This window comes from Trachinotus anak, unplaced genomic scaffold, assembly GCF_046630095.1.
Source record: "Trachinotus anak isolate AG129_WGS33_773 ecotype Australia unplaced genomic scaffold, CSIRO_AGI_Tana_v1 ptg000032l, whole genome shotgun sequence".
Lineage (NCBI taxonomy): Eukaryota > Metazoa > Chordata > Actinopteri > Carangiformes > Carangidae > Trachinotus > Trachinotus anak.
In genome coordinates this window covers 11112994-11123837 of record NW_027273883.1, presented here as the reverse complement: position 1 = coordinate 11123837, position 10844 = coordinate 11112994, and the positions used below count along the sequence as shown (strand labels likewise).

Here is a 10844-nt window from a genome sequence, read left to right as displayed (position 1 = left end):
TCCAACAGAGAGGGGAGGTCAGTGCATGCTGGGAACGACCACAGAGACAAAGGGGAGAGATGGAGGCTAACATGGCACGAGAAGGATTGTTACCACACGGGAAATGTATAATTCAGATTAAGTCGTGACAGAAAACGACGTGAAACTTTCCAGCCAGGTCACTTCATAACTCACTGGTCTCACTGACAAAGCATTGGCCGACTACTGCCCTCTGACCTTGATTTGTGCAGCACAGTGGCATCAGTATGGTGCACGGTACACACAGTCACCTTGGCAATGACAATCATTCTCTGAGGCTATGACATCATTCCAAAGAATGGGAGAGGAGGAGAGTGTGTGGTGGGGGGGTGGGGGGTCATCTCTGGCTCTACAAAACCCCTGCAGCATCCCAGCTGATGCCCCAACATTCAGCTTCTGCCAAGAGGACAGACGCAAGAGGAAGAAAATCATCCTTTCAGTTCCATCACAGAGCAAGGAGTAGGAGGAGTCAGGCGAGTGAGAGAGTGATGCTCCAGGCAGGTGCCAACAAGTGAGAGGTAGCCGAGAGACCGAGAACAAGAGATGGAGAAGAGTCTGTGAGAGCAGAAGACACCCGAAGCCCTGAGAGAAAACTACAGGTGAGCACTGAAATTTTCTTTTAGATATTCATGTTTAAACAAATTTAGACTGTTGAATTCATGCTCATTACAATAATTATTTCCTAAAAGAATACAAATTTATAATAAATCATGTTGAATTAATGTTGGTTGAACTTACAAATGGAGCTGCACATTTTTTATAGCCAAACTAGCCAGAATTTCTACATTTCATACTTTATTTAAACTGGACAGCAGTGTCTTTTGTGTTATTATAAAAATCATAATTTAATGTTAAAGTCTCATTTAAAAAAAAAAAGCTCATTCATTATTGTGACAGTTTTACTATATAAAATGATTGATTAAATCCTTTAAATTAACAAGCGACAACACCCATTCACACTAACTGACCCTTAAATTGAGAAGACAGAAAGTTTTCCTCTTGGAATAATGATATCATAAATTTGTCCTGCTTCCGTTTTATGTACTGATTGACTCAGCTGGTTTTAACCTAGATTTAAAAGCCTAACTAGGGACTGGGGCTGTAAATTACATATATTACATCTGTTGCATTGCTTATCTGTATCTAACATTGTGTCTGTCATTGTCTGTATGTTCCTCTTGTTAAATTCCCTAAGATGGTTAGGGTTAGTGAAGATTGCTTAAACTGCACAGTACTAACTTATGCCATCAAAGCCACTCAAATAATTTTCTGTAAAAGATTTTTCAAAACTATTCTTTTATATATATATTTTACAATTTTTTTGTAATTTTAATTGTTCCATATAATTGAGTATGAATTTCGGTGTTTGCAGCCAGTGTGTTTCCAGCTTTCCTGCACCGGTCGTTCCTGCTCCTCATCTCTGCCATCATGCTGTGTCCTGTGCTGCTCTGTGCCACTCTGCTCCTCCTGACGCCCCTGGAGATCTCAGAGGCTCGCGCTCTGCATCCTTCTCCTGATGCTGTGCAGGTACAGAGGAAAGGAGGGAGTTGAGGGGAGGGGGCTGTATAGAAAAGGGGTGGACTGAGGAGAATTCAGAGTGGATGAATAGTGGATACAACATAATAGCCCAGAAGGAAGGGAGAGTAATGAAATGTATTACTGATTGAATTATTCTCCCTCTGAGACTCCCTGACAATTAAATTGAATCTTTCTTTCCACTCTGCAGTTTATGGAGCAGTTCCTAGAACGCTATAATGACCTTTTGACCCTGGATGACCTGGAGAACCTGTTGAACAGCCAACCAGAGGAGCAGTCCACCTTCTCCTCTGGGGTCAAGGCAGCCGAGTACCCCAAATATGCTGATGCACAGACGCAGCCTGAGACCCCCTGGCTGCGCCTGCTGAAGGGCGCCCTAGCCAATCAGAAACGTGCCGAACCAGACCGGTCACGGAGGGGGTGGAACCGGGGATGCTTTGGGCTGAAACTGGATCGGATCGGGTCCATGAGCGGACTGGGCTGTTAGTAGAGAGAGGAGAGAAATAAAGACTGATGACATCCTTCTTAGATTATAATAAGGAAAAAACACACAGGCAAAGGCGTTGACCTGCAGTGAAGGATGTTTACATGCCAGTAGACTACATGTAGTATGGTGTAAACTCGCAGTGTTGCTAATGTGGTGTCATCCAGCGTAGATCAGATGCTTCACACTATCGTGGCTGTTTAACAGAGGAGATGTATTCCATGTTGACTGAATATTAGAACATGTGAGCTATGTTTACATCAAATGACCATCTTTGATTGCTGGGCTTGTTTTTTTTTTTTTTTTTTTTTAAGTAAATTGGCACTTTATGTATTTCTAGCTTTGTCTGCGTACAGTAAATCTTTGTGGCCAGGAGATTGTGTTTAAAATCAGGTGTAGTGCACCCGGATATCCAAAAACAGTGGAACCTGTGTTTCTTGCTTATTTTTATGTCTACTTATGATTTGCATGAATAAATGGATTTGACATTTGCTGTCTTCTGTTTTTTTTTTTGAATAATTGTGAGATTCATCATTCACTTCAACCCACACCTACATCCCAGTTTGTTTACTCTCTAATGACACTCATCATCTCAATTCAATTCAAATTCTGACAGATTTTGGTGCTTTATTAAATCATACAGTGGTAATTGGAGGAAGTTACATTTCTTCCCCACCCATTCTTGAGAATGGGTGGCCAATTCTAATAACAGCTGTATGTATGAAGAAAAAAAAACAGCTGCTGCTCATTTTGTTCTGGCATTACAGCCAACATCCCAGGGCAACAAAATCTTAAAGCAGTACACAGGGGAATGGAAACAAATACTCTGGCATCTTCCTCAGTGAATGTGTAAATATGATGCAATTGTATATTTAATGGCCGTACTGGCAGCCCTTGTACCAGCAATGTGCCCAGGTTGAGAACATGACATAAACAGCTTTTTTTAGACTTGGAGGCAATGCTTAAAGGTTAATGTGAAAAAAAAAAAGGTTATTAAGAGGTATTTTATTGGATGAATCTGTTAACAGCTGTAAAGTTTTTAAAAACAAACTTGGAAACAAGTCAGAAAGAAGTTACACTTCTGTTACAGATGTTCACAATGTGAGGCCGATGATACAGTGGTGTGAGGTTGTCACTGACATCCTAAATTCAGTGTGAGACAGTGTCACTGGTTCACTGACTGGTAAATGTAGGCTCTGTACAGAACGTCTGCTTCACACTGGTAGTTATTAGGTGACAAACTTGGAGGAAGTTTTTCAATTAAAATTAAAGGTCAACAGTTTTGGAAAATGGAAAGGCTTCCTGCTTTTCCAGTTTATTTTAAATCATTGTAACTTTAATATCTGCAGGTTTAGGATTAATAAATGAAGATGTCATCTCAGCAGTTATAATGGACATTGCCTGACATTTTAATGGACTAAAATAATTGACAGATTTAAATAAATAATTAAAATAATAATCATTAGTTGCAGCACTACAGCAATAAAAAGCATTTCATTAAATATTTTTTTGATGGATTACTTTACATCAATTCTGATAGTTGGTTTAAATTTCATAGACTTTACATAATTAAGTATTTGGAAGCAGTTTTCTACCACAACACTAGATGGCAGTCTGAGTTTATATTTGTTTGTTGCTGGATAGCGCTGCAGTGTGGACTTTGTACTGTACTTAAATACAGGATACAAGTTGTATAAATGTTGCTGAAGGCCCCTTTTCCATGCACACATGACTGTGCACGGATTGCCAAACTAAAATCCACACATTTTGTCTGTGAACAATTTGAAAACTATGAAAATTTGAAAAAATAATGTAAAATAATGTTATTCCACGGTTTATTGATTCCATCATCTTCCTGGCTACTCTGGGTAGAGTTTGGCTGTTGTGATACAGAAAGAACATGTGATCTGTATGAGGGAGCATTTACAGTACTGAGAGTACAACATGGCCCAAGCGTTGACTAGCCAGCCAGCGTCTAATCTTAGCGTGACCTTTACTTCCCCTCTGTGACCTTAAGCTGCAAAGCAGAGGCCAAGACTGGCATGCACGCACTCAGGGTTGTGGTAGTTCAGCTATGCCCAGCCCATAACACTGCAACCATAAACTACACCAGCACTGTCCGGTTTTGGTGCAGAGTAGCATGCCTGCTAGCCTGTAGCAAAATCGCTAACCACATGATCCGCTGAGCTGGAAAATACGAGACACTGAAAGTCGTTTTTGGTCCAGTTCGGTTTAAAACGTGCTGCATGTTCATGGTCTGCTGTGGTGACAAGATGTCATGCCATGGGTAAGGTTTCAGTTCACTGTCAGGAGTACCCAGTGGTGCGGCCCAGTGCGCAGCCCGAGAGACATTTCCAACAAAATTCAACTTAAACAACCCTCTGTCCGTTTAGACTGACATCCTCATTATTCAGATTTAACATTTCATAATGTCGCCAGCAGTGCTTTCTTTTCAAAGAAATACGAGTGTCAGACAAATGAGTCAAAATTCAAAAGAAAAAGAAAATGACATGGCTGGGTCTTGTCATATTTTGTGTGCAATGAATAAAAGTGATGACAGTTGATTTTGCAGCAGTGTAACACATTGCCAACAGTACAACACTCCTGTTCAGACTCAGGAACCTGTCTTTCAGTGAAATGTCTTCTTTCTGTCTTAGGACTCAGTCATTTCTAAATAACCTGAAAAAGAAACAATTTCACTGAGAAAATGGACTCAGATAGACTGAGGACGCCTCCCCTGCACATGCATAATGATCACATGTCAAGACTCAACTTTTGACTTCTGCCTTTAGAGGATGGAGGTGAGCATCTGAAAGTGAAGGGTCATGGTCTTTGGACAGTAAATGTCAGAGTCAGACGACAGAGATTTGATCCCTCGTTTGCTCCTTCTGTGTTTGAGGCTCTGTGTTTAATGAGAAGGTCAGTGAGGGACCCCTCTCTTTTTTCAGTCCACTATATGAGAACCTTAATATCTGAGTATCAATATCTAGGCCTCTTAAGGGGGTGGCTAAAACCAGTCTGGATGGCACTGAAGCTGTGACTGAAATAATGTGAATTAAGCAAAAATATTCCCAAACTTCTGGCCTATAATTTGCAGCAGACGTGGGATGATAAGAGAGAAGTTTCTAGGGTCTTTCACTCGCATGAATTGAAGTAGGCCAATTTCCATACCTCTCTGCAGGCTGCCGACCTTGACATTCAGAGTGGGCGGGGCGAGGAGCAGTGACCATTATGGGGGGGGGTGTGGCTTTACACTCTGGTCAATCATAAAAACACACAGCTTAACTTTGCTCTTCCTCACTCACACTCGGAGTCGCAAGACAGACAGAGGAGTCTCACAAACGGTAAATACCTTCACTAAAGACATGATTTGAGTCAGAGAGGGTCAGGAAGCTGCAGGGCCTCAGGCTGCAGCACTGAGTAGCTAAATTCAGATCATGCATGCATGGGCTGGACTGTGCCTCAGTTTAAAGTAAATGGGGCCACAAAGCACAAAGAAATTCCCTTTGCTTGATATTCTTACTTTGAACGTGAGATTAGTTTTGAAGATGGTAAATTGTAATTCTGCTTAGATTTGCACTAATTTCTACGCATACAAGGAAAGTTAAAAATTCATTGAAACTTTCTTGGACTGTGGTCACAGATTGCTTATCAGTGGATTACTTTTGTATGTTCTTTTGAACTAACAATCTAACAATCCCAACAATTGTCTGCCATCAAATGAATGCTAATACATGGCATTATAATTGTATGCCACCATAAATGCTGGGTTTATCAGTTTCTAATAGGAAGCATTATTCTTCTCTTCCTACTTTCTTCCTCCAGAGGACTAGACCAACCCAGACAAAATGGTGAAAGTCGGTATCAATGGGTAAGAGAACATTTTTTTATCCCTTCATAACCCACACCTCCTGGAAACTTAACTTCAACACTCACTCTTAACACTGCAACTCACGTTGCCACACCCCTCTCATGTGCGCGCACACACACACACACACAGCCTTTAACTGTGATTTCTTTAATGGCCTTGGTTCAGTTTTCAAAATGCACTGTCTGTTATTCTTAACACATATTATTTTATGTTTGCTTGCACATCAAAAAAAAAAAAAAGAAAAAATATTACCTATAAGTTATTTCTCACTGTGACGGCAATTCACTGATGTTTCTTTAAGACTATGGACAATATGTAAGTCTGACTTCCACAAAACGGTGTGTCTGTGTTCAACTGAAAATTTAACCACATTGCTGAAACATAAAGACGATGTTCAGACTATGTAGTAGGATATGAATGGATACGAGCGATAGTTTATAGATGCTAAAGACAGTTAAAAGATTAAACAACCAATATTTAAGGTTAAGCTATAAGACACTTCCAAAGAATCCATACCATTTATAGCTCTCAGTTTAGGGGAGCTGGTGTTTTATGATTAGATAAGTCTCCAGCTTTGACCTTCTTTACATGAACAGCAGGACAAACTGCAGCCCCTGATTAATTAATAGTGACACTCTACGGCTGCTGAGGAAGGAAAAATGTTTTGTGGTACACAGACACACACACTAACCTGTAGACTGCCACACGGCTGTTCTCATGTTTTTCTTGATCTTTGAACTTTGGCCCTCAGCAGATAACAACATGGGAAGTGGCTTTTACATGGGGGCCATTCAATGGGGGGTTGTTTTTTTTTTCTGCTGTGTGGAGCAAATGGAAGGGGACCTACGTAACTTAAATGTTGTTGAACACACATAATCTGACATTAAAGTCTACCTATCTGTCTCATGGATGTGTTCTTTATCTCACCGCCCCTCTTCCTCCCTCTACTCCTCCTCCCCCAGTGTCTGAGGACAGAGTGTATCTGTGCCAGGATTTTGGACCCGTGGTTAAAAAGTAACTTAGCCACTGATCAAACAGTGCACTGCCGTCACCAGGATTACCACATTAGAGGTTCATTTTCGACTTTAGCCCCTAAGAGAAGGGAGAGGGAGAGATGTGCAGCTCTGCAACACACACCTCCCTCTGCCCCTCCTCCTGAACCCTGGCCTTTCTTCGGTTGTGGTTTCAGGTCTCCTGGGGACGGTTATGTATGCCATACAAAGGGGGGGGGGGGGGGGGCAGAACCATGATGTGAAATGCTGAGGTTGAATTGTCAAAAACCCAATTTCACATAATGACTGATTTTCAGACTTGATTAGGTCCACTTTATAAGCGTCTGAGGCTTCACTTCACAGTCACTCAGCAACATGAATCCATCATCCAAAGACTTCAGTCAGGGAAACATGGTGTCATACCACCATCTAGAGGCCAGACTAAGAAACAACACTGTTCTCTTTTCAGATTCGGCCGCATTGGTCGTCTGGTGACCCGTGCTGCTTTCCACTCCAAGAAGGTTGAGATTGTGGCCATCAATGATCCTTTCATCGACCTGGATTACATGGTGAGTGAAGATGACTGAAATATACAGAGCATTGGGGATTTGAAATCAATATAATTTAGGGATGTGATGAATTCTAAAATGCTGTGCAAATTATTTGTTGAATGTATTTCTGTCCAGATGAGGAGTTAATGCATTAATTTGGCTAATTTATCTTGCCTCTATGCACACTTTTGTCAGCTGTCGTGATTTGGTCACAGCTGTCTCTGGATTTCCCCTCCTTATCTCTTCTCCTCGTCTCATCTTTAGGTCTACATGTTCAAGTATGACTCTACCCACGGCCGCTTCCATGGTGAGGTCAAGGCTGAGGGTGGAAAGCTCGTCATCGATGGACATAAAATCACAGTCTTCCACGAGTGAGCTCACTTTGCATTTTTTGTATTAAGCTATCCAGGCTTTTAATGCAATGCAACATGCCACTTTTAATACAATTTGTCAAATGCACACAAAAGGAAGAACTGAATGAGCATCTCTTATGACTCTAACGCCTCTTTTCTCTCTCTTTTTGCAGGAGGGACCCCACCAACATTAAATGGGGTGATGCTGGTGCCCATTATGTGGTTGAGTCCACTGGTGTCTTCACCACCATTGAGAAGGCCTCTGTACGTACTCAGTCCTGTCCCGTACTCTTCACCATATTATATTGCCTTATTACCTTGTGACATGTGATGTGTGACCTGCCGCTGGCAACAGAATGATGCAGAGTTGATTGGATTTTAATGCAACATTTCAGGCTCACTTGAAGGGTGGTGCCAAGAGGGTCATCATCTCTGCACCCAGCGCTGATGCTCCCATGTTTGTCATGGGTGTCAACCACGAGAAGTACGACAAGTCCCTCCATATTGTCAGGTAAGAATGAGAAAATATCTCAGACTTCATTAGGTTTATGCATGTTTGAGGGTGTTTAAAATGACCAAAATTAGAATTTGAAGACTGTTGTTAGAACCTGTTGCATTATTATTAAGTGTTTGACTCTTTGTACATCTGCCATTAATGAGCAAAAAATTTGACTGAACTTGTATTCATTGTACAAAAACATTGCCTTTATTTTGAAAATCCTCACCTTACTGATGCTGTGTTTTAATTTCTCCATAGCAACGCTTCCTGCACAACCAACTGCCTGGCTCCCCTGGCTAAGGTCATCAATGACAACTTCGGCATCGTTGAGGGTCTGATGGTGAGGATTAAAACTGAGAATAATCCGGCAGTGAAACACTAAGCAGCCCCTAAAACCGGATTTACACGCAGCCCAAAACACCAACATGATTTTACAAAGTTAGAGGAGGTGGGGGTGGGGTTAAGCTTTATTTAATCATCCTCTGTTCTCTTCGTCTCTGTGACTTTGTCCATCAGAGCACCGTTCATGCCATCACTGCCACCCAGAAGACTGTGGATGGCCCCTCCGGCAAGCTGTGGAGGGACGGCCGTGGCGCCAGCCAGAACATCATCCCTGCTTCAACTGGTGCTGCCAAAGCTGTCGGCAAGGTTATCCCCGAGCTCAATGGGTCAGTGCCAAAAAAAAACGCATGACTGTACTGCACATATATACTTTTTCTCTGAGTATAAAATTTTTAAGTCTTACCTGCTGTATGTTCATATTTCACAGCAAGTTGACTGGCATGGCCTTCCGTGTCCCCACCCCCAACGTGTCAGTGGTCGACCTGACAGTCCGTCTGGAGAAACCTGTGAGTGACAGTGCAACAGGCACATTCACAACATGCTCTAGTCTGGTGATATTCTGTATTTTTTCTTACTGCCAACAAATCCCACGAAAAGACCAAAAGCAGCAATAATTTTATCCTCCTAACACGTAAACTACAGTGCTCATGTTCATAGTGTTGAGGCACTCTGTAGTTCATTTTGAGCCAATGCCACATAAACCATCGTTCTGTCATTAATGCTAATCAGTGCATCAAATGTGTATTAATCCGCTGCAGTGCCCAGCTTTTTTTTTTTTTTTTGTTAGCTTTTTAAAAATTAAATTCATATTTCTTTCCACTTCAGATTTAGGACTACATCTTCAGTAGGAACCAGCAGGCTGGGATTTGTAAACTCTAAGAAAAAGTAGTAGTTGTTTACAATACAAATAAACCCTCTCCTCTCCCCTCCCCAGGCCAAATATGACGACATCAAGAAGGTTGTGAAGGCCGCTGCTGATGGACCCATGAAGGGCATTCTGGGATACACAGAGCACCAGGTATATGCTTGATTTTATCTAATTTATTCTTGAAGTGATTTGTCGCTCAGTTTACCTGTTAATGTGACGCCCTGTCCTCACCTCTGCACCTGCAGGTTGTCTCCACAGACTTCAATGGCGACGTTCGCTCCTCCATCTTTGATGCTGGCGCTGGCATCGCCCTCAACGACCACTTTGTCAAGCTGGTCACATGGTACGCCCTCAGCATGGGTTACTTTAATATCCTACTATTTGTTTCCATTGATGCATATTGACTCTTTGTCTTGCTTCTTCACCAGGTACGACAATGAGTTCGGCTACAGCAACCGTGTCTGCGACCTGATGGCCCACATGGCCACCAAGGAGTAAACCAGTCAGCCAATCAACCGCCACTGCACGATGCCACATCACCCACATTCTCCTGTATCCAGAGTTACAAATTTACAATAAGACATTGTATTTTCTCTAACTCTGTCTAGTTCCAACTGATAGTCGACCCCCATTATTTGTCTGAGGAAAGGTTCCACGGAGAGCAAATGAAAAGATTTAAATTGGTGACCAATTACTTTTTTTATTTGTTAAATTCCCAGTTCTGTTCTTGTGTGAGATGGAGTGAAGGTGTGAGAGTCTTTGTCTGTCTGTAGTACTGAGGTGCTGCAGTCAGAGGTGGAATAAAGTCCTCTGTTTGTGAGATTCATGCCCTCCTTTTCTCTTTGTCACTGCACGGAACAAATGTATATCAAAACTGCTGCAGTGGGATTAATGCTGATATCGCTGGATAGGTTCTTTCGTGGGTCACTGACTTCAGCACACCTGCAAAAGGTTCATCGATTAATTTCCTCCTGTGGGAACACACTGTCAGCTCTTAATTGCCTGGAGTCTTGATTAGGAGGAAATGTGGACAATATCGGTGGGTTTGGCCACTCGCATCGATTATTGCACCACCACACTGCTTTTATAAAGTGGTCACATGATCTGTTCATTTTTTTTTTTTAGGTCTCTATAGTCGGGTTCAATATCTGGCTAGTGTGGGTGGCTGAGAGTAGTGTAGCATGGCAAACACACAATGACGACAACCTACTATTACAGCTCAATTTGAGGCTTTTGCCTGAAGGCGATTTGCTCTCACAAAATGAAAGCATGTGGCAATTTCATTTAGCAAGTTGTTCTTGCAGTTCTGCTCACTCATCCATCTGTATTG

At 42.0% G+C, this 10844-nt stretch overlaps 2 protein-coding genes across 3 annotated transcripts; both read left to right on the top strand.

Annotated features, from left to right (window-relative positions):
- The first annotated feature begins 478 nt into the window (after nt 1-478).
- Nucleotides 479-2529, top strand: nppcl (natriuretic peptide C-like). Its single transcript, XM_071470602.1, has 3 exons — nt 479-617; nt 1391-1545; nt 1745-2529. Exons 2-3 carry the CDS (start codon nt 1447-1449, stop codon nt 2039-2041), a joined length of 396 nt encoding a protein of 131 aa, XP_071326703.1. The 5' UTR covers nt 479-617; nt 1391-1446; the 3' UTR covers nt 2042-2529.
- Nucleotides 2530-5294: 2765 nt separating this feature from the next.
- Nucleotides 5295-10336, top strand: gapdh (glyceraldehyde-3-phosphate dehydrogenase). 2 transcript variants are annotated; one of them, XM_071468266.1, is made up of 12 exons: nt 5295-5382; nt 5864-5909; nt 7371-7470; nt 7717-7823; nt 7979-8069; nt 8201-8316; nt 8563-8644; nt 8821-8972; nt 9074-9152; nt 9581-9664; nt 9760-9857; nt 9943-10336. In XM_071468266.1, exons 2-12 carry the CDS (start codon nt 5887-5889, stop codon nt 10010-10012), a joined length of 1002 nt encoding a protein of 333 aa, XP_071324367.1. In that variant the 5' UTR covers nt 5295-5382; nt 5864-5886; the 3' UTR covers nt 10013-10336. The 2 variants fall into 2 exon arrangements, with proteins under 2 accessions (XP_071324367.1, XP_071324368.1); XM_071468267.1 differs by having other exon boundaries at nt 5338-5705.
- The last annotated feature ends 508 nt before the right edge of the window (nt 10337-10844 follow it).

Excerpts from the sequence above, each read along its gene's own strand:
- nppcl (XM_071470602.1), top strand. The coding sequence starts at position 1,447 with ATGCTGTGTCCTGTGCTGCTCTGTGCCACTCTGCTCCTCCTGACGCCC. Across the intron at positions 1,546-1,744 it reads CTTCTCCTGATGCTGTGCAG|TTTATGGAGCAGTTCCTAGA; the intron begins GTACAGAGGAAA and ends TCCACTCTGCAG.
- gapdh (XM_071468266.1), top strand. The coding sequence starts at position 5,887 with ATGGTGAAAGTCGGTATCAATGG. Across the intron at positions 7,471-7,716 it reads TCATCGACCTGGATTACATG|GTCTACATGTTCAAGTATGA; the intron begins GTGAGTGAAGAT and ends TCTCATCTTTAG. Across the intron at positions 9,858-9,942 it reads TTTGTCAAGCTGGTCACATG|GTACGACAATGAGTTCGGCT; the intron begins GTACGCCCTCAG and ends CTTCTTCACCAG.